Source organism: Anopheles gambiae, chromosome 2 (genome assembly GCF_943734735.2).
Source record: "Anopheles gambiae chromosome 2, idAnoGambNW_F1_1, whole genome shotgun sequence".
NCBI lineage: Eukaryota > Metazoa > Arthropoda > Insecta > Diptera > Culicidae > Anopheles > Anopheles gambiae.
This window is the reverse complement of record NC_064601.1, coordinates 12,240,641-12,261,515: the sequence shown is the minus strand read 5'-3', so window position 1 is coordinate 12,261,515 and position 20,875 is coordinate 12,240,641. Positions and strand designations below refer to the sequence as shown.

Below are 20,875 nucleotides of genomic sequence, written 5' to 3'. Positions count from 1 at the left end.
AAAGATCATGCACGTGTTCCCTGCTGTGCTTGAGGTTCTATACGGGGTTTTAATTACACACATCCTTATGACCTTCATAAAGGATACACATACTGTTCCAGTCAGTAGAGTAAAGAGCTCGTGATAACCCAAAGTTGATTAAAGCATACGGGTAATGAAAAAAGTTTTAAATCCTCCGCTTAAGTCCCATCCGGTCGGTCAGTTTATTACCGGTAGAACGGGCTTGCGCATTAAGAGATTATTAATTTCTACCAGTTTATTAGCAATCTTATGCGCTTATAATCTTTACCCATCATATCACAAGGCATCTTGTTCTCTCCTTCTCATATGTAAGTATACGTACTTTTTTGTTGTTGCCTAGCTGGAGTTAATTACATTGCCATGAAACGGAGTTGCTCTTTCAACCCCGTTTTTCGAACGCTTGCGACCACACGTTGCTATTCCTTGGGGCTCTTTATTCAATATCCGGCAGCAATCGAACTAACTACTATACCGTTGTGAGGGGAAGATTGTGTTTACTGTAGAATTCATTATTGTACCATATTTCTTACCCAACGAACGATGAACGGGTGACCTCGGGTCATCCGGAAACAAGCAGATAACCAGACAGCTAGACAGACAACCAGACAGACGAGCCAGCAGGACCTGGGCGATGATGCAACGGAAGAGCTTGGGATGGTTTTAAATTAAATCCTAAAATTTACAACTTTTCTCCACCCCTCCCCGAGGGCAGACATCAGGCCAATCGGGGAAAACACAGCCAGACACACGCATATTCATACATGTACCTGGTACTATCGACTACAGGACACCTCCCCCTTCCGCTCAACAGTATATTCAGGGTCAGGGACATACCGCACACACACGCACACACTTAAACGCAGAGCGCAAACTATCACACGCGACCAGTTTTGCAAGCTGTCCAAGAGCTCCAAACACGGCAGTAAATAATACGTAATACATTATGCTTAATGTGACCAGCATGTGTTTCTGGGCGGTCAGAATTGGACGGGGTTGGGGCGATGTTTGTGTTCGTTTTGGTTACTGGACCTTCCCGCCATGGTTTGAATTTGGTTTTTCCGGGCCAATCCCCCCTATGCGTCCTGTGTGGAGTTTTCTGGTTGTATCCTATTGGATTCCGACCGCCCAGTGTGTTGGCTTCCGTCTGGACGACGGCTAAATGACCATGTCCACATATGGCCAATTGCCGAATGGCTTAATTTATTAATTTCCTTCCCCGCCCGCGTTCCATTGGCCACTTCCCAACGAGAAGGGACGGAAGCCGGCTAGGTGCGGTATGTTACATGCCATCCAACTCGCTACATTTGGCTCCCGCGGTGCAGCAGGCGAAAGAAGCAAAAAAAAACACTCAAACCACACCAAAAAGCGCATATCTGGTTTGCGCTGCCCCAAGGGGGCTGGGCTAGCGAGACGGTTGTGTTTTTATTCTCTACCTCCCCCGGTGTCGAGCGGGCTTGTTTCCCGGGCAATAAATGTGGCAATTATTGCGTCGAAACGGTTTCGGTTTCTGACACTGCGTTCGGTTTGTGGGGCGGGCGGGATACGTTTTGTTTGCGCTTCTTTTCGGTAGTTATGCTCCATTTCCTGCACACGATTGGAATCACATTCGAACCGGGTGTGTGTGTCCTAGCGTCCTTATCGTGGTCATGTAGCCGCTTTCGGTTCGGTCCGACAAACATACATGAAATCATTAAGTGGCGAACTAAATGGGTACTTTTGGAGGAGTTTAATGCATGTTGTATGTTGGACTCTTTCCCTTGGACTTACCGGGGACATAATGCTTGTAGCGTGTTGCTGCATGTTATGTTCAACATTTACAACATTGGCAAATAGCATCGATTATACAGATCAAACGTATGGATTAGTTAAATATCCTCGTTCTTAAAGTGCATATCAGCTGAAATAGATTTGAAATGTGGACGAAACAGTAACATTACTTTAATGCTGTAATGAAATTAAAATTGAATTAACATTGCAGCCTTATAGGTACATAATTTAAGCGCCAAAAAGCTTGTATGTTGACTCACAACATTATCAACATCAATGCAAAATGATCTTCCCCAGTACCATTAAACAACTAATTATCATTAACATTAATTAACTGATTGGCACATTCTGTCCCCAAAACATCACACTACGACCATTTGCACTTAATTAAACATTCCAAGGCTCGGCCGAAGCGATCGATCGTTGATCTTATTTCGGATTGCGACGGCAATCCTTCCTGTCATACCTGTCGGACGACCTCACCACCTTTGATTGAGCACTGGCGTAAAACTAACGAACCGCGCCGTTCAACCCTGTACTCAATTTAAACCCGCACGACGAAGCACCAACCTTACGTTAATTACGCAGTAAATTCTACACCCGGGGTAAATAAGGCGCGCACAAATTCCAATCGCCATCAAGTCAAAATATCGACATAGCGCGAAAACCCCCTTCGCACGGACATGGCGGAACAACGCCACACTGTCAACTGCTCGTGTCCTGTAATTCACTCGTGTTACAACAGCAACAATCCTTTCCGGGCCGGCCGGTGTTGTGGGGGTGGAACGCCCACAGGAAAAGCTTGTAATTATGCTGCGAGTCCAATTTCGTCCACTAATTGATAGCTGTCCATTTGGCTCGAAGGGCCAGAAGTCGATTTGCAATTTCTACAGCGCAACCCTGACTGCCAGCCGGCCCGACACTCTACCTGTGTGGCGTTCCGTTTGCTGCCATTTTAAACGCGAGCTAAGCGTGCGGAACAAAGCTAAACACACAAACTAACTCGTAATTAATCAATCCTGTTTAGCTGGAAGCAAGCAGGCAGGCACACTCACCCCTCCCCTTCGTGCCCGGGTGGATGGGGTTCAATTTACGAACCAATTTACACACTCGGTGTGCGAACGGTGCACGATTGACGGATTGATGGATGGACGATTGTAGTAGATGAGCTTTCGGGGCGGCAATTTGTTTGTTATGGGAATTTATTCGAATGCAATTTCGCAATGTTTTGCAAAGTACTAGCAATGTTTTTTATTACTATTTTGACTTAGAATTGTACTTCATTCTGCTCTTTGAAATTTGCTTAAATTACCAAACTATAATGCAAAATACGTGCAATTTTAACATTATCTAGAAATTCATATGAAATTCAATTTGACATTAAAAACCACATCCAGGAATGCAAAACAAAGGTGGGTTTTGTGCTCACTAAAGCTGTCTCTTGTACCTGTGTTGTGGTACTAGCCCCGGAAAATGGCTCCGGAAACGTCCACTGAAGAGGTACGATCAAACTACAATCACTTTCCGGCCTTTTATTCTTCATTCCGGTAAGATTATCTGCTTATACAGTCATTAGGTAGAATCTAATAGTAAACCCTTTTTTCTCTCTTTTGTGCTCTCAACCTTTTTGGAATATATGTTTCATCCCACGTAGCAAAGGTATACAATGAAACATCCCTACGACACAAAAAATAACCTGAATTGGTCAAAAGTTGTCTTACGAAGACTCCAAAACAAAGAGAAACGTTACCAGCTCACAAGCCGGTGCTTTGCACATGAAATACGACGAAATTATCACAACATATCAAATTCTTCGCCACGGAAAGGGACTGGAGGAGAAAAGGAGAAATTCACATCAACGATAAGGCATCTCGAATTTGCTTCAATCCTTACTGCCCGTATCGCGCTCCAGCGGTCAACAACGATGCAAAAGGATTCTAAGCCGAGGAATGAACTAACCTTCCGGTACGGTTAAACGGACTCACCACCACAAACCAACCCTTCCAACAGGCAGGGTGAATGAAGACGGTAATGACGGTTCTGATGGGTGGTGCTGACACTGCAACCTTACTCGTCCTTTTGTTCCTTTTTTCCCCGTTTTCCCCTCTGCATCCATTTGTCAGTAAAACCGGAAGCAAACCCCGAAAACAACCGCTCTGGTTGGCAATTTCTCAAACCATACAATATGGACCGACAACAGGACGAAACGGTGGCGGCGGCCTGGTTCCAAACTGCAGGGATCATATTTTGGTCGAGTTTATTTATTTTGCGCCAGTCGGTCATTCCCCGTTCGCTAAGCCGCAGCCTACATCAGTCACGGTGCGGGGAAAAGAGTTTCTTTTTCGTCTTTCAAAAAGCGAATCCATTCGGCTAGAAGAGCAAGAACGAATGTGCAAGAAAAAAGGGGATTATGGAGTGGTTGTTTGCGTTAAGGAGAGTGCGATAGAACCGATAAAATCAGGAATTTGACAATGATAAGCATAACGCATCAGTGAAGATTTTGTTATGTACAGAAAATTGCACAAACGTTTAAGTTATTACAATACTTTGGTGTACCTTTTCAACTACAATTCCTTACATTCCGTTCACTACACTACAATAATTTCCATATTGCAGTAACAGTAGTTCGCACCCGTTTGCACATCTTTTCAACATGATTTGTATCGATAGTGGCCGGTCGTAAAAAACAACCCCGATTGGTTTCCATTATGGCCAGGACCTGGAGTGCAAAAATAGGTTGAATTTATTCGTGCTACGCCAAAACGGCTACAGCCACCGAAACGGCTGCCTCAAGAGCAGCGATTGAATATGTGAATGAGCATGGAAATTGGGGATGAGCAGTTCCCCAAAAAAAAGGGGTAAACCATTGAAACCCATTCTATACCCATCAACCTCCCCAAGAAAGCACGAAAAATGGCAAGATTGTCGTTAAGCGGGTTGGTTGGTTGCCCAGGGCGGGTGTCCTCTCGATGACGCGCTCCATTATTTCTGGATGTGTTTTAGAACCGTCCTCCGCTCAAGTGTCCACTCGACCACGCAGATATCGGAGCAGGCAGCAAAGAAAGGACCATTCCAGAAGCCAAACCCCCACCTGCAAACACCACAACCAGAAGAAAAAAAACGAGGGATAATCGACGATTGGTCAATCGATGAACGGGTGAGGCGAAAGCCACCGATGATACGAAACGATAATAGCTCCGTCAAGCTGGCGGTTTCGTTAGTCTGCGAATGATTGACGATTTAGTGGTTGGGTACTTCGGTAAGAGTGTTTGCATGGGATAGGAGGAAGAAATCCACACACGCTACCAGACCAACATGCAGGAGGAGCCACGAATGGGACGAAACAGGCAATATCCGGTCAACATCGTGCCTGGTAAATTGGATCCCACTTTTTTGCATGCAACCAATTTATCTGCCATGTTGGTGCTGCTTTTCCCCACCTCTTCGCAAGCCAGAAGGCATTGACCGGGAAATATTGATGGGTTTTCGGAAAGCCAAGCGCATTGGTTGAAGTGGCTCTTGAAGTGACTTGTAGTGGGACCTGGATCACAAAACTGGGACATTGGATGGGTTGAGTGAGCTTAAACCAGGGGGCAATATGGCCCTGAAAGGTATGATTTGTATGAAGAATCATATAACTGATTTACATAATACGATTTGGTTTTCATTAAAATTGACTGGTACAACAGTAGGTACAGTAAGGTTAATCAATCTCATTCAAATGATAGCTACATAAAATAGAAGTATCTAATACATTGAAGTCTGAACAAACAATTCGAAGAATTTAAACTTGTTATTTCCACAAAGAAATTTCCAACAGGCTGTGGTACAACCCCCGCCACTCGACTGTAATGACTTGATTTGCATTTACGGCAAATTAACTACAACCTGATTACCTCACGCGCGCGCGCAACCATGGTTACGCCACATTTGCGGTTAGGATCATATGTTAATAACCCGTGCACTTCGCCCGAAGGAAACGTAAACCACACACAACCTGCAGCAGAAGATGATGATGGCGATGAAATACGATCACCTTCGGAAGCGTTCGTGTTCCGCACAGGGAGGGTAAATAGAGCAGCCCTACCATCCTCTTACCATTAACCGAGCACAGAATCGAAGCTCCAGCGCTCCACTAAGCTCAGTAGCAGAGAGCGTGGAGGGTACACGTGCCAATCACACCGAAGCGCCGTACACCGCCGCAGCACAAAATTGATAATTAAGATTCTACATCAAGCCGGGTGCGGGGAAAGGTGAACGTGGCATTGAGGGAGCAAAGGCAGCTACATAAACTTACCAACATAAACAAAGCATACACCGCTCTCCGCTGGTTTACCTTTGCAGGGTCGTTGCGTGTATACGGGACACTTCTCAGCATTTCACATGGCGAAACATGGAGCAAGTTAAGAATTATTTAGCATACAATTTACGGGCTAGTAAATTGGCAGCCGCAGTCAATTTGTATCGAACTAGGATGCGGTTTGGTGTTCCGCCCTTAAGGCGGGCGAATAAACACCACAGACCCCTGTTTGTTTGTACGCATAAACAAATGAACAATGGAACGATTCAACATATTACGCGCTCTGTTCTATAATAAAAGACAAAACACATTCACACGTCCACTCCATTAATAGAATCAGTTAGTGTGAGTTGCCTGTAGAGCGTAGTCTTTCTCTCATTTAAACCACATCGAATGTGCACGAAGGGACAAGTAAATTATACCAAAACTAAATGCTGCACAGTAATGGACGACGGACGGCCATTGAAAACAAAACCTCCGCACCGAAACGTACTGTCCCATTTCACTGGCCCCGTAAAAGCAGCCTCCCATGTCCCATGCAAATAAAAGTTATAGAAAACTCATGCGTAAATGGAAAATTCGAACCACAAAACGTTTCGCCCTGTGGACGAGTTTCTCTTGCTCTGTGGGGCTGATAATTACACACGTTGGCTTCAAAAAAAAAAAAAGTTCTAAACAGAACACATCCCCAAACCGTGGACCGGACAAAAAGAGTAGCAGAAATTTAAACACGTACTGGTTTGAAGTCTTATAATTATTTGAGGCCACCCCACAACCCGGCACAAAGGTTTCCAGCTCCACAAGCTGGAGCCGAGGTTTGAGGATGCAAGGGAGCGTAATTAAATGGTTTTTGGTGAAAAATGAAAAGCCACCGGGCACCGGGAGTGCTTCCGAAACATCAAAAACATGTTCCACATTAGTTGGCTCGACCCGAAACCCTCCCCTTCCCCGTGGCTCGTCTGCCCTTCACCCATCGTAGCAGTACTCTCTGGAGTACCATCCGTTCATTGGGCCGCAAACAGCCGAACAGTAATATCCAAATGTTGCCGTTGGTGTAACACGCGCACGTTGTTGAAAACCATTCGTGAACCGTTCGTCGCTTGCCGTAGGAAAACCTGTTTTCCTTTACAACGCACGGCGCTGCTGCTGCTGCTGCTGCTGCAGAAAAGTGCGTTTGTTCCGTGGGGCCGGGAATCAGGTACGCAAATAGGGTTCTTGTGGGCACAGGCAGGAGCGAATGTGGCAGTAATGGACCGGAGTTTTCAGTGTAAAAGGGGTACCCCACGATACCTTTCGGTTCAACCGTCACAAAAAACTCACTCTGTCATAAGCAGTGTAGCCAAACCCCCCTCGAAGCAAAAGGTGAATGAATGAAATGGATGCAGAATTTCACAACGCAGAGTGAAAACTTTGTCGGCATCGCCAAATTAAAATAAACAGACGAAACGTACGCACACCGATGATTAAATTTCCATATGACGTCAACGTTGCAGGGATGTGTGTGTGTTTAAAACAACACTAAATGAAATATTAATTTTACCTGTTGTTTCAAGGGAAAATATAAGCAATTTAACTACAGTCACTCTCATTTTCGTGGAACTGTTATAAATGGTAAAACATTCAACAGGACGAGTCATCAAATCATGCTCTTCAATCAATAACTTTTCTTTATCTATCGTTCAGGTTTGGTATTTAATCAACGTACATAACGACACACAAGCTCTTGTGCTCCCATATCTACCTCCACTCAAAACACACAGCCACAGTCAAACAAACCGTTTTTTATGCACTCTAGCCAAAAATCGGTAGCGAACACACACATCCACACATTGTCCTTTGCCCTTCGCAAAACCAGCGAACCCACACTCTATTGGCACCATTATTGACTGTCACACCAGTGTCAACATGTCCTGCGGGTTTGCCGGGCGCGTTGAAACAGATCGTACCGCAAAACCTTTACACATTCGATTCCGCTTGGAAACCAATACGATCGGTGAAGCTGCATGCACACGAACTGGTTTGTTTGGGATCTCGTTTTTTTTTTTTGGTTTTGTTCTCACGTGTGATACGTTTCCCTACGCTTTTTTCTGTTGCTGTTTGCCCTTCCTTCCCAGCAAAGGGTCAACATCCAACAATGCCAATCGTGCTGTCGTCGATGAAAGGACAAAACGAGCATTCATCAAACACACTCACACACACACACACATTCGCACAACACACGATGTACACATTCCAACCGTTTCCAGTCGCAGAGACAATCAAGCCTCGCTTTGTGACTTCACCGATCATCTGCGGACGGGCAAGAAACTTACAGCCATTGCCAAGCATCAAAGCGCGCCGCGAACGACGGGTGTCGGGTGTTCACGTACAACAGAGAGCCGGATGAAAGCGGCCAAGCGTCTCCATCGATACGATATCCGTCACCGACGGATGTTGCTGAACGTGTCGGAATGTGTTTGAAACTTGTGCGCACACACACATACACACACACTGACACCAAATGCCAGACGATCCTTTCAACGCGACACGCTCACACACACACACATGTGTTGCCGCGGTCCTTCATTATTCGAAATGTCCCGGCGACAAGTGTGCGTGCGTTACACGTTCCCGTTTTTTGATTGAATGTGACTGTTTCGTTTAAAAATCGATTGACTTTTATTTGCACCCGGCTGACGGGATCAAAGGTCTGGCGGCAGGACGAAGAAACCCATCACTCAGACGTTCATAGGACACGGCGATGAAAGCTTGCCGATAGTGTATCGATACAGCAAAGCTCTAGTGTCTTCGTGTGTAGATCTCAACACTCCAAAACATTGTTTTGTAGGCACCGTTTCCTCTCTGTCTCTCGGTGCTACGTAATTTGTTTGCCATGTTGGAAAACAATTTGAGTTGGGTTGTGTTACAAAGAACAAATGTAGGCGCGAATAGTCAGTGCACAATATTATGAGACATCTCAGCGAGCAAATACGAGCGCGCCTGCAAAATCAACACTAATTTTGCCCGTTATTTACGGGTTTTGATATTTGAATAGAACAAATGCCGGCGATAAACATCAATCGAGCAGGGAGCCAGATTTGTCATTCGTTGGCAATCAAAACCGACATAAAAGCGCACAATGCGTGTGCAGAGTGTACTTCAAAGCTGCGAGAAATTCATTTCACTCGCCCGCTTGTCTTTACTGCCAGGGCAAACACAGCTCACAGGATCCATGTAAATCTATCCACCAAGCCCAAAGTACAGGCGTGCTCTCGGTGGGTTGATGATGGTAGCGGTGGTTGTAGGACAAAATTCTCATTAAAATCTATCCCATGAAGCAATCGGATAGCATTGAATCTTGCACCAGAAAATGCTTCTCGCTGTGCTCACTGCTGCTGCTGCTGCTGCTGCTGCTGCAGTGAGTGGAAGTGGGAGATAGAAGAAGGCTAAAGGACACTCTTTTACAACCAACTTCTTTGCCATCATCACATTACAAAGTGCAGTGAGAAGTGCGGGGAGCAGGGGGAAAGCACCGAACCAAAGGACGACCAACTTGTAATTGATATTTTAATTAAATTTTGCCGCGGTTTGACCAAGCCAAGCGACACTTTACGACGAAGCGAATGGAATTGCAGTTAAGTTATCGTTAAAAGTAGATTACTACACGATAAGAAAACCCTGTTAGTGGTGATGCTTTAAGTGTTCGTGTACTATCGCTGTGAACGTTTAAGATCCATTTTTAAAGTAAGAGTGCATTACAATAGTTCCAACGTGCTCCAACGAGCAATAGCTGTAAGTATCAAAAATCCTTGATGCAACACAAGAAACTCAGCATCAACAGCTATTATTACCACTAAAACTGAAATTGAGTAAAGGAGCTGTTCTACATGCCTATTTTACGTTGAGAATTCTATTTAGAGGTTTGCTGAATTCGGTGCTGCTAGCGTCCCTGTGCAGTGACAGATAAGCAACGCCGAAACGTGAACATGCATAAAATTCTCCTTAATGAACTTATGGTCCAAGTTATCAGGATGCTACAGGTATCAGGGAATCAGCTAAAGAGTAGTAACAAAAAGGGACCCATTAACCCATTCCACATTCTCTCTCTCTCTCTCTTCGTTTGATGACACATCTTTTTAATGAATGTTTAATCCATCAATTCAATCAAACACTGTTTGGGATTCTTTGCATTGCGGAATAATCCCTACTGACTACCTTTTTTGCAGGTTTGTTTCCTTTCTCTGTCTTCTCCAACCTTTTTTGCGAGGAAAGATTTTACGGTCATATCATTTGCATGCATAATACGGACGAAATTCCTGGAGTTTTGACACAATGAAAATAAAACGCACTCCCTCTAACCAATGAGCATCCTGAAACGGGTGACGAATCATCCGCGTGATTGATTACAACTCATTCCTGCAGGACGACCAACCCATTCCTGCAGTGGATGCAGTTTCCATTGCCCGGCACTGTAGCACTATGGCATCCGCCCATCTGCCGTAAGGGGATAGGAACCCAACACACACACACAGGGCTCGGAGCAGAGGGGAGATACAGATAAATCGCATCCCATCCATGACGGCGCATATGTTTACCCGGCATGCTGTGGGGATTCTGTGCTGCTGCCTTGTGACAACCCGCCGGCGGCCATCATCGCACGACTCGTCCATCAACCCGAACGACAGGGCCAAACACAACATGCACATGAGTTTTAAACGCTGCCGGCAGCACCGTCGAATGGTGTTTTGTTTCCAGGCCTCTAATCAGCATTGGTGTAGGATTACATTGACTTTCCTATTAATTTGCTGTCTGGGCGTTCGGTCGTCTCAGTTCAGGCAGCCGTGCAGCTGAGGCTGCAGTCCACACAAACACACACCAAACCCTCGATATGGTAGCATCGTTCCGGGTTGCACCGTTTGCTTTGCTGGGACAGTTTCACTTTCGAAGCATGCCGGCGCAGTTCCACGGCGGAAGATTTATCCGCCCGGAGGGAGATTTATCGATTCATCGATCAAGGCCATTCGGTGCAGCAATTAGCGACGCTATTGTGATACTCGACAAAACAACAAAAGGTAGTGAGAACCAGGGCCTCGAGTAACAAACCCAGTGGCCAACCGGGGCAGAAGAAATGTTGTAATTGGACGTTCGATTATTGCTTAATTGTGATGATTGTTAAGTTAAAAGTTTAAATAAGGCTTGAGAATTAACAAAAAAACTGAGAGAAATATTTCAGAAAGTGGGAAAAATTTGGTACTATTTATGCAAATTTACACGACGCACATTTTACATTTAAGCTTCAACTTAATAACCATAAAGTAACAGTGCTTATTGCTCATTATTATGGAAATGAGATGCTTAATTAAAGCATTTAAACGTGTTTATGTGTTCCTTCGTGTGGCAAAACTCTAGTAAATCATATTTTACATATAATAGCAAAGCCTATCAACATCCAAAACAATTATACAAAATGGAAATGCTACGATAACATCACGTTTTAACCTCCTGCCCGTTTATATATGTACCATAGCTATTGACAAATGGTAATTATGGTATTACTCGATCGGATGGCCTCAACCACACCGATCCTTTAATCTAAATTGATATTGCTCGCTGTCGAACACGCTTTCAGCGATGGAAAAACCACAAAAACATGTTGAAACACAAAATTTTTAATTGAAAATGTTACAATTATTTCGTTCGGAACCGGCTCACAACTATCAGTCCCCGCCAGCTTCAGCCAACAATGAAGCTACAGAGCTAAAACCACACCCCGTAACTCAATATCCAACGATTCAACCGCCACTGCTTTTGCTTCGGTGGTTTAAACACATCAATGTTACTAAACGTCAGGGAACAGCCGGAAACGAATGGTACGGGGAAAGTAGAAACTGCTGACCGACATGCACCACATGGGGAGCAGTGCTTGTCCTCGCTCCTTCTCACTCGCCTGCTCCCATGGGAATGGCTGCGATGTCACGTATGCCGGTGTGTGTGTGTGTGTATGCCATGTTTGCTGTAAACATGCGGAAACAAACGACCACCGCGATGACTACACACGATTTGAATCGATTCGAACGCGCGGAACATTGGGGACTTTTGGTGCTCGAAAGGATCTATCAGCGAGCTGCGCTACCGATTACCGAGACCTGATGGTTCACGGGATGGCCACGAAGAAATGGGAGAGGTGGAGACGAAGAGCTGCTGTAAATACCATTTATCGGATTTGTTTACGCGAGTTCGGGTTACGTTGAGCTGGAGGGTTTTCAGGGAGGTCGGATGTTTGATGAACAGGTAGATGGACATAGTGGGTGAAGAATTTGCCATACGAATACGGATGTTTGTTCCCGCTTGGGAGGAATATTGACCATGCGCTGCTGACCAACAAAAGCTCAATTACAGTAAACACATCTCTTGTTTTGAAAGGATAGAGTGAGGGTTTGCACACTCTTCGCTACTTTGTGTGACAGGCAAGCCGAGCTACGCGGAATGCCCGGAAATGGTTGTTGAGAAAACTTTAATTGAAAACTAACCGCAGTTGTTTAGCAGTTTATGTAACTGAAGCGAATGCAATATTGTTACACCTGCTGGTCACATATTTGAAAAACATTCAATAGAAAAATATGGCATACGTAAGCTTATTTAGCTGAAGTTATTTAAGTTTGTGCTCTTCCATGCACAACTCCTTTCACCATTATATAGAATCTTCTGAGACGAAGAATAAACCTTTCAAACAGTCCTCCCGAATTGATTCTGACAGGACCAAGTACACTCCATTAGGAAGTAGCTGATTTACGTCCCATGCTTACATCGCACCGTAAAACAATTATGATAACCGGGCAAACGAGCGAACAAACGAGAGAGAGAGAGAGATAAAACCAGCAGAAAAGTGCGATACCAAAAGTGCTTTCACTGCACTAGTCAGGCACACCCATGTTTATCCTTTAACCTTAACCTCACTCACCATAGCCGATTCATGTTTCCTCCCTTCGTGCTACCGGGATGGGTCGCTTACTAAGGTGGTCCACCGTATCACAAATACGCTTTCATAATGCATATTCTACCCTCCCCCATCAGGGCACTGGATGATCACAGAGCAACGCTAGCACACAACGCTCGAGAGCTGGAGTGGACCGACCATTCGGTAGTGTTTGCTTTTGTTTGATATGTTTAGTGTAGCACGCTGGTCGAGGGGGTAGGTACACCATGGTATGGCACAGCACACGATGAAACGTTGATGTATTGTTCAAACACATTTCCAATCAATTTAAATGCACACAGTGTGTGTAAGTAACTATAGCGGAGTTGGTGAACGAGCGTAATAGCCTTACAGTATGCACTATTACTTGAATAATTGATCAAATTTGAACCGATCGCACAACAGGGAAGTGTTTGTTTAAAGGAAACTGTTTCTGCTTTGTGGCTTTTATGAACAATGTATGTTTTATTGCTGAGCTACAATGCGTTAAATTTCATAAATCGTAACATAAACCTTCAATAACTGAATATATTTTTCATCTATAAGTATTGTATGACGATAAAAACTTTCTTTTTCATTTAGCACAGAACATTACAGCATCCTTTCCAAATATTTACCTCTTTAAGACAGAAAAAAGCAGCCAAACCACACTTCGCGCAAGCTGCTGTAACTCGCTTACAGCTACGATTGATTGAGAGTTCGCTCGAAAAAACAAAGCCACTGTTAGCACTAAGTGCTTGGTACACAGTTTGCTTACAGATCATTAGCCAAAGCCTCAGCTGCTGATAATAGCACAGCCGTACAAGAACAAAAACAAAAATACGCTTTCCATACAGGACTGTGCCGTTCGCCGGTACAACGAATGCTTTCTTACTAATCCACTTCAAGAGACCGGTCTGGTGCTGGCCGAAAACAGAACAACAAGCTTCACCGTCGTCGTCTGGCGTAGTGAGTATCACCAGACAGCCAATTATGCGCGAATGGCCCTAACACTTAACCGCTATTCTTAGCTTTCCAGCATCTTGAAATGAAATTTATCCCAACCTCTCCGGGAAGGGATGCAAATATACCTTCCTGCCGGCCTGGAGAAAGGAGCTGCAAATTAAAACGAAAATATTGATTTTTGGTAGCATCCCACCCATCGAGCTAGCTTCACTGGATACTGAGAGCGCTGGGGAGAGCCCCCAAAAAGCCAGACGGCAATTTTGAGTGGCCTTGAAATGAGCAATGCCGTTTTGGAAAAGTGATTTTTACCAGAATCGGGACCGGTTTTATAGGAAAAGTTTTAACCTACGTTTACAAGCACCTTTTCAGGCGAACTTTTCACCACCGAAGGCATTGCAGCTAGCAAAAGGTAAAAGAAGAGCTTGTTTTAGATGAAGTAAAATTGAACACGATGTAAAATTAAATTCACTTCATTGTGCTTAGGGCAATTTAAATATTTGAAAAACATTTCTGGTGCCAATTTGATATTCCCTTAACATACTCTTCATAATTCAAATGCACTCTCCGCACTCCATGATAAATAAAACAATAAAAAATCCATTACAATTTATTACAAACCGAACCTTCCTCTCCCAAGCAGCTAACGAAATGAATTACGCGTTTCATTTAAATAAAACAAGAAATGTGCAGCAGAGATGTCACGCCATTCTCTTTCATCTAAAAACGTACCCGAAAACCTACCGAACATTAAACTATTTCCAGCTTATTTAGCAGCGAGACCTTATGCTGACTCACGCATAAAATATGTCCCCCATTTCTGCACCCCACCCACAGCATCCGACTCTCCCCCCCCCCCCCCCCCCATCGTCCATCATCGCCCCTGCAAACAGATCCTTCGCAAACACAGTCGTCAAACCGTTTGGGCGGGGAGGCAGCAAACATTTCAGTCGCTCGTGTCGCTGAATTAATTTTACCGATTTAACCGGTACGTTCCTGCATAAAATGGGAAAATCATTACGGAATGGTGGTTCCCAACAGCTCACACAGCGAAGGCCAGAATGGCCGCCTGTTGAAGGGATGGAGCCGATCTCGCGGCAAATTTCACATCAACTGCGCTGCTCTTTTTTTGTATTGTGAGTGTGTGCAGAATTTTAGAGCACATATTAAAATCAGGTTCTTTGCCCTCGAGTCTCGGAAGCGAACTGTGCTTCTTTCAAGGTTCATTGTCACGTCGCGAGGGGACAGTTCTTTCTGTTTTTTTTTTTTTGCTATTTTATTTTCCTTCAACCGTGAACTTCAGACACGACTTTCACCGTCAGTTTGCGGTTTTAACCGTTACTTTGTACTCTTAGCACGTGCCGGACGGAGGAAGCAAAGGGAACTATTTTCTCGAAGTGGCAAAGAAAACGTAGTGACACCATCGCCACCACTAATAGGTTCGGATCACATGAAAGTGAGATTATTAAACAAATCAAGTTGAAAAGCTGGGACTAAAACCTGCCACTGACAAGCAATATTGGATGAAACAAATCAAACATCTACAGTGGGTAACCCTTCGTGGAAAATCATTCACATTTTTTCAACTCATACTCATTATATAAAAACAACATTACTTCTAAAACTAAAAGGAGGTAAATAAACAGATGACTAATTGGATTCTACTTGGAAAACCCACTTTTTGCTCACCGCCTTGTACCCAAAACCTGTTGAGCACTCGAGGGTTATCGTCGGCTAAGACGACAGGCCAAATGTCCAATTAAAAGCAAAAAAAATGGACAAACATACTGCCAAATGTCTAATACGTTCCTGTGGCCAATGGTTTCCTCACACACTACCGCACATACATACACTGTCCCATTGGAAAATCCCCATCGGAAGTACTTCCTTACACCACAGCATAACACACACAAAAAACACACGCCAACCATTGTCCCGTGGGGCCACGCACCCAGCACACCCCAAGCGACGGGCGAGAAATGGTGCAGTAAATTAAATCTAACAACGAGATAGAGCACATACAGAAGTTTTATTTCGTGTTAAAATACTTTATCTTGCCCAAAGCTGGCGCGTCGTGCAAAGGGGGGAGGGGTGGGGACGCGAGGGGCGAGACGGTTTGCCGCACTCCGTGGACCGGCGTCGCCGTCCCCCGGGTGGAGTCACCGTGTGCCATGTGTCACGTTGGAAATGACAATATGCGAACGGCTGCTCCTTTTCAGCTGTCAAAATGAGCGGAAATTAAGGGCCAGGAAAAATGGTCGGCTTTAGCGCCATAAAACCGTTATCCCTTGCCGGGCGATGCCACAGGCTCGCTCCCTCCCTTCGCTGCTGGGAGGTGATGATCGTCGATGGTGTTCATCTCACCTCACCTCGATCCAAACCCAGTGTGGCAACCTCCAAACCCTGCCCGGAGCAAGGGGGAAAGTGATGCGTTTTACGCTGCTCGGTGGACGTCGTCCTAATGTTCTCCCGTTGGCCATTCTGGGGTGTTCTCGTTCTCGGGGCCGAACGGTCCGATGGTCCGTAGCATATGGAGATTTAAATAACGACGTGTACGACGGCAGCGACAGCAAGGGGGTAGTGGCTGGGAGGGAGGTAGAATCAGAGCTGCGATGCCAGCGGCAACGATGCTTCGGAGCTAAATGAATAATCATAAAATAATGAGCTTTACGAGATGGTTTCCGGTGGAGGAGAAGCCACACATACACTGACGCATGCACATCTACACACACACACACACACACATACACATGCTATTATTACGAGGCTTTCCACAGAGCGCTTAGCATGCTCAGGGCAACCGACTGACACCGAAGGACACCACTGAAGCTTTCCGTTCGTTTTCTTCCCACTTTCTTTCTTCCCTCCCTGCAATCCTTGCCCCCGGCACGGAAAAGATTCGGAACGAAGGATATCATTTTTACGAGGTGGTAATAATGTCCTGCAGTTCATGAGGCAAAAGTGCCCGCGGGTGGAGGTATGGAAACACTAAGGGGTTTAGGGGCAAACCTGAGGGGCAAGAGCAAATCATTGCTGAGCAAACAGTTTTTGCGTAAGTTTGAGCAAACTTGCCCTCCCCCAGGCGGAACATGAACACACATACTGGACTCGGGTTGCGGGGCGAATCTATGCTAAAGCTTTGCTTTTATGCACAAAGCACAGATAAGTTTAATGGGCTGTTTAAAGGGATCATCAAGATAGCGGGGAGGGTCATTATTTTTTCACCTCCTTCCGCCTCGATCACACAGCAGCACACACGCGTTTGGCAGCTCATTTCGAACCGGTGGGGGGGGGGGGGGGAAGCTCATGATTCGATTCGATTAGGAGTGACCACCATGAAGCGGGTAGTGTCATATTATATTCACGTCCCTTGGTGCCGGTTTTACGAGCGGCCGCACATGACGGACGATTTAAATTAATGGGGCCGGGTTTATGTGTTTGTTTTGCTTCGCATCGGTTGAAACGCTAAAACATGCACAGACGGCTCAAAACATGGGGTAGGGTGGAGGAATTAAAAAAAAAAACCGTGAAGATATGATCATTGTTGACATGACAGGATTTAATCAAAATCCTTTCGGGTGGGTAGGTGGATTGCAACAAACTGTACGCTATTAATTCTGGAACATCGCTCTACTATGACAGGGAAGGAAAAATCTTTTTTTTTGCATTGAAATATTGCCGAGCTGTACACGCATGGATGTTGCAAAACGCCTGAAGGTATGCAAAAGTTCGGCTTTGCAATTATGTATGTTTTAACAGCTCAATGAGACGTATCGAGAAATAAATGCCTAATGAAGGTCATATGTGCATTCACACAAGATGGTTTACCTTTTCCCGCAACATGTCCCGTACTCGTCCGGCCTGGTTCCTTGAGCGATGCAACTCCAACTGCAACTCCAAACATCGCTCCTGCCAATTGATCTGCGCAGTGAACAAGGAAATCACAATCAACAACTGAAATGCCCAGCTAAAAATGCTAGCACACTGTCATACAAAAGACGCTTTGATCAGCGTATTGCATACATTTGGGCGCAAGCGCAATGCAGCTCTACTTACCTCGGGTTGATGGTGTAGATATCCTCCTCCACCTCCTCCACCCGCACCGAGATGATGATGACCGTCGACCATCGACAGTGGATCGGGCCCTAGGTTGCCGAGCGGTGGCCACGGTGCATCACAGTCGAGCGCAACCAGCGACGGGTTGGCGATGTACGCTGCGGTCGGTTTCTGTGGCACGGGCGGTGGCTTCGATCCGCTCCCATTCCGGCGGCTCATCAACCGTGGACTGTTCGGTGTCGAACGGGAGCCCATCATTATCCTGCCCAGCACGTGCGGCGGAGGTACTGGAAGCCCCCCTCCGCCGCCTGCTCCTCCACCACCGCTTCCACTACCACCGGAACCGAGCGTTCCACCGATGTAGCTTCCGGTGCTGCTGCTCGAGCTAAGCTTCGTGCTCTGGTTCGATACGGACGATAGCGACGTGGAGGAGGACGCTGTAGTGTTGTAGTACCCTGCGGCACCACCGTTCGGATGACCACCGCCGCCACCTACCCCACCACCGTGGTGGTGATGCTGTAGCGTAGAGGAAGACGAAAAGGTTTGCGCCGAGGAGGAGGACGCCATCTGTGGCATGGCCCCCATCGCGCACTGCGGATGCGCTACGAGTGGTGGGGTTGGGCAGCCGCTGCTGCTACTTCCGCCTCCTCCGCCGCCGCCGCCAGCGTACTTGAGGTGTGCTAGCTGGTGTTGCTGCTGCTGTATCTGAGCCTGCAGCTCGCTAAGGCTCATGAGCGGGTCGAATATTTGTGACAGTCGTCTCGGTGGACTTTCACCGGCCATTGCGAACGCGTTTGGCGGCTCGTGCCGGTTGCACCAGAACGCACTGAGCGGCCCGTTGATTGCGCGGGACGTCGGGTTAACACCGTCGGCGAAGATGACGAAACCGGCGTGTGTCTTTTACGGGCATTGTGTACTGTTTCGTATTACACACATTCAGATTTCTGTAAAAAAAAAGTGATATAAAGACAAATGTAAGCAATCGTGCACTACAGCCATAATTCAGTTGAAAAAATGACAATAAAAGATTTATAACCCAATCGGATTCGAAATTTGTTTTCAGTACCATAAAGGAAGACTATTTCATTAAAAACACACACACAATGACTTTGTGACCAAATCGAATGGAGCACAATCGCATGTAGGACAACAGTATCATCTGTTTTGGGCAAAACTTGCCTAGAGCGGATAGATCTAGCATGGGAAACGGGTGCTGAACCTTTGTGAATTTGACCACAGTGTAGCCTCATTGCTGCCGATGCCGATTCCAATGACTTTTGTGAAGCATAAACGCAATTCCATTTTGCCCTCAGGCACTAGGTCGGCGTAAAAATCTAATCGGATTTTGAATATTTCAACGCACATGTCCTTCCCGTACGCAAACTCATTGGGAAACGCGAACGTTAGTTCTCGGGTAGTCAATTTTTGGACCAATACTGATAAGTCTATCGCAGGCTCCATAAAACACAATGATATATTCCACCAATGTCCGGAATTTCGGGGGATAAAGAATGTATTTCAAAAACAAATACCTCTCAAATCTATTAACTAACATAGAAAACACATTTTTTCCTTATAAACTGTTCAATTCTCATCGCCTTATCTACTCAGATCTACAACCGCCTATGTATAACTAGTTTTTGTTCTACCTTTGTTGCAAAAAACTTCGTCTGCAGCAACTTGTTTCTATCGATAATGTCGGCACATTTTCCATGCAATTCGCAGGATGTTTTGCAATTCGCAGGATCAACCTGGCGGGCAGAACAATCCAATGGAAAATGTTGGTTTGGAGCAGGGCTTTAGAATTTCAAACATTTTTCATACATTATTCACCACGCAACATTGGACGGTGCTGCGTGCACTGGTCGCACGAAACGAACATTTATCTCACCAAACAGCTGTTTGCATAAAGTGTGGCAGTGTAGCTTAAAATATTCCACCAAACAATACATGTTTTGTTTGCACTTTTTTGTGTGTTGTGCAAAATAAAAAAATAGTAAACTAAAATAGAATATCAAACCCACTCAACGTATGCCAATATCCTTTCCAATGCTCTCTTTCCTTCCCCACCGGAAAATTTCCTCGCTTTCCTCGGCCGGTCGCCTTTGTGCGAGTACGGGGAGATCGAACACACATCCGATCCATTCCCATTATTTATCTGCGTAATAAAAATGTCCCCAAACGAGACGGAATAGGACCGCAACGAGGAGGCAAGGGCCGGAACCCATTGCAACCGGTCTCACCAGTTACCCCCATCTGCCCGTAAAATCACAGTTGAACACCGCAAACAAAAATACACAAATTCGAACGCGTCATCACCCCCGGTGCGTTCGCTGTCACCGATTTTGTTCCAAACAACCGGAAAAAATCAACCGAAACCCCTTTCACTGTTCTGATGGCAGGGGGAGCGATGGCAAAGTCTGCAGCCACAACAGCAAACGGAGCAAAACAAAAAAAAACTGAAATGGCACGTCGCACGCATTCAACGGGCTCTATCACTTTTCAACAAAGAATTTTCTCACCCATCATAACGGCCCAACACTGGTGGAGCGGAAAGGGGACTGGGATGGGAGAGTATCACTGCCTTCACTGCCTTCCGTGCTGGCCTTGTGGATGTGGTTGGAAATGTGACCAGTAAGTTACGCATTTTCGCACTCAACTTCCGGGGCTGAAAAGCGAGGGACACGACGCACGACCGGCCCCATCGGATACGCATTCGGGCGAAATGAAATCGAACAAAACGCGCGTCCATACAAAGCCAAAGTTCGATGGGAAATGAAGATGTGGGTCGGCGCGAGGGGGGGGGGTGCGAGATATTTGATTGGGTTTGAAAA

The 20,875-nt window shown here is 45.7% G+C and overlaps 1 protein-coding gene across 9 annotated transcripts in view; it reads right to left on the bottom strand.

The window, feature by feature from the left end:
* The window catches only part of LOC1281190 (uncharacterized protein CG43867), a 178,842-nt gene that overhangs the window by 106,191 nt on the left and 51,776 nt on the right, over positions 1-20,875 (bottom strand). For all 9 annotated transcript variants that reach the window (XM_061642015.1, XM_061642014.1, XM_061642018.1 and 6 more), the window contains 2 exons: positions 18,042-18,985; positions 17,814-17,906 (listed from right to left, as the gene is read on the bottom strand). In XM_061642015.1, coding sequence (XP_061497999.1) covers positions 17,814-17,906; positions 18,042-18,824 — 876 coding nt within the window. In that variant the 5' untranslated portion in view covers positions 18,825-18,985. The remainder of the gene's footprint in view (positions 1-17,813; positions 17,907-18,041; positions 18,986-20,875) is intronic.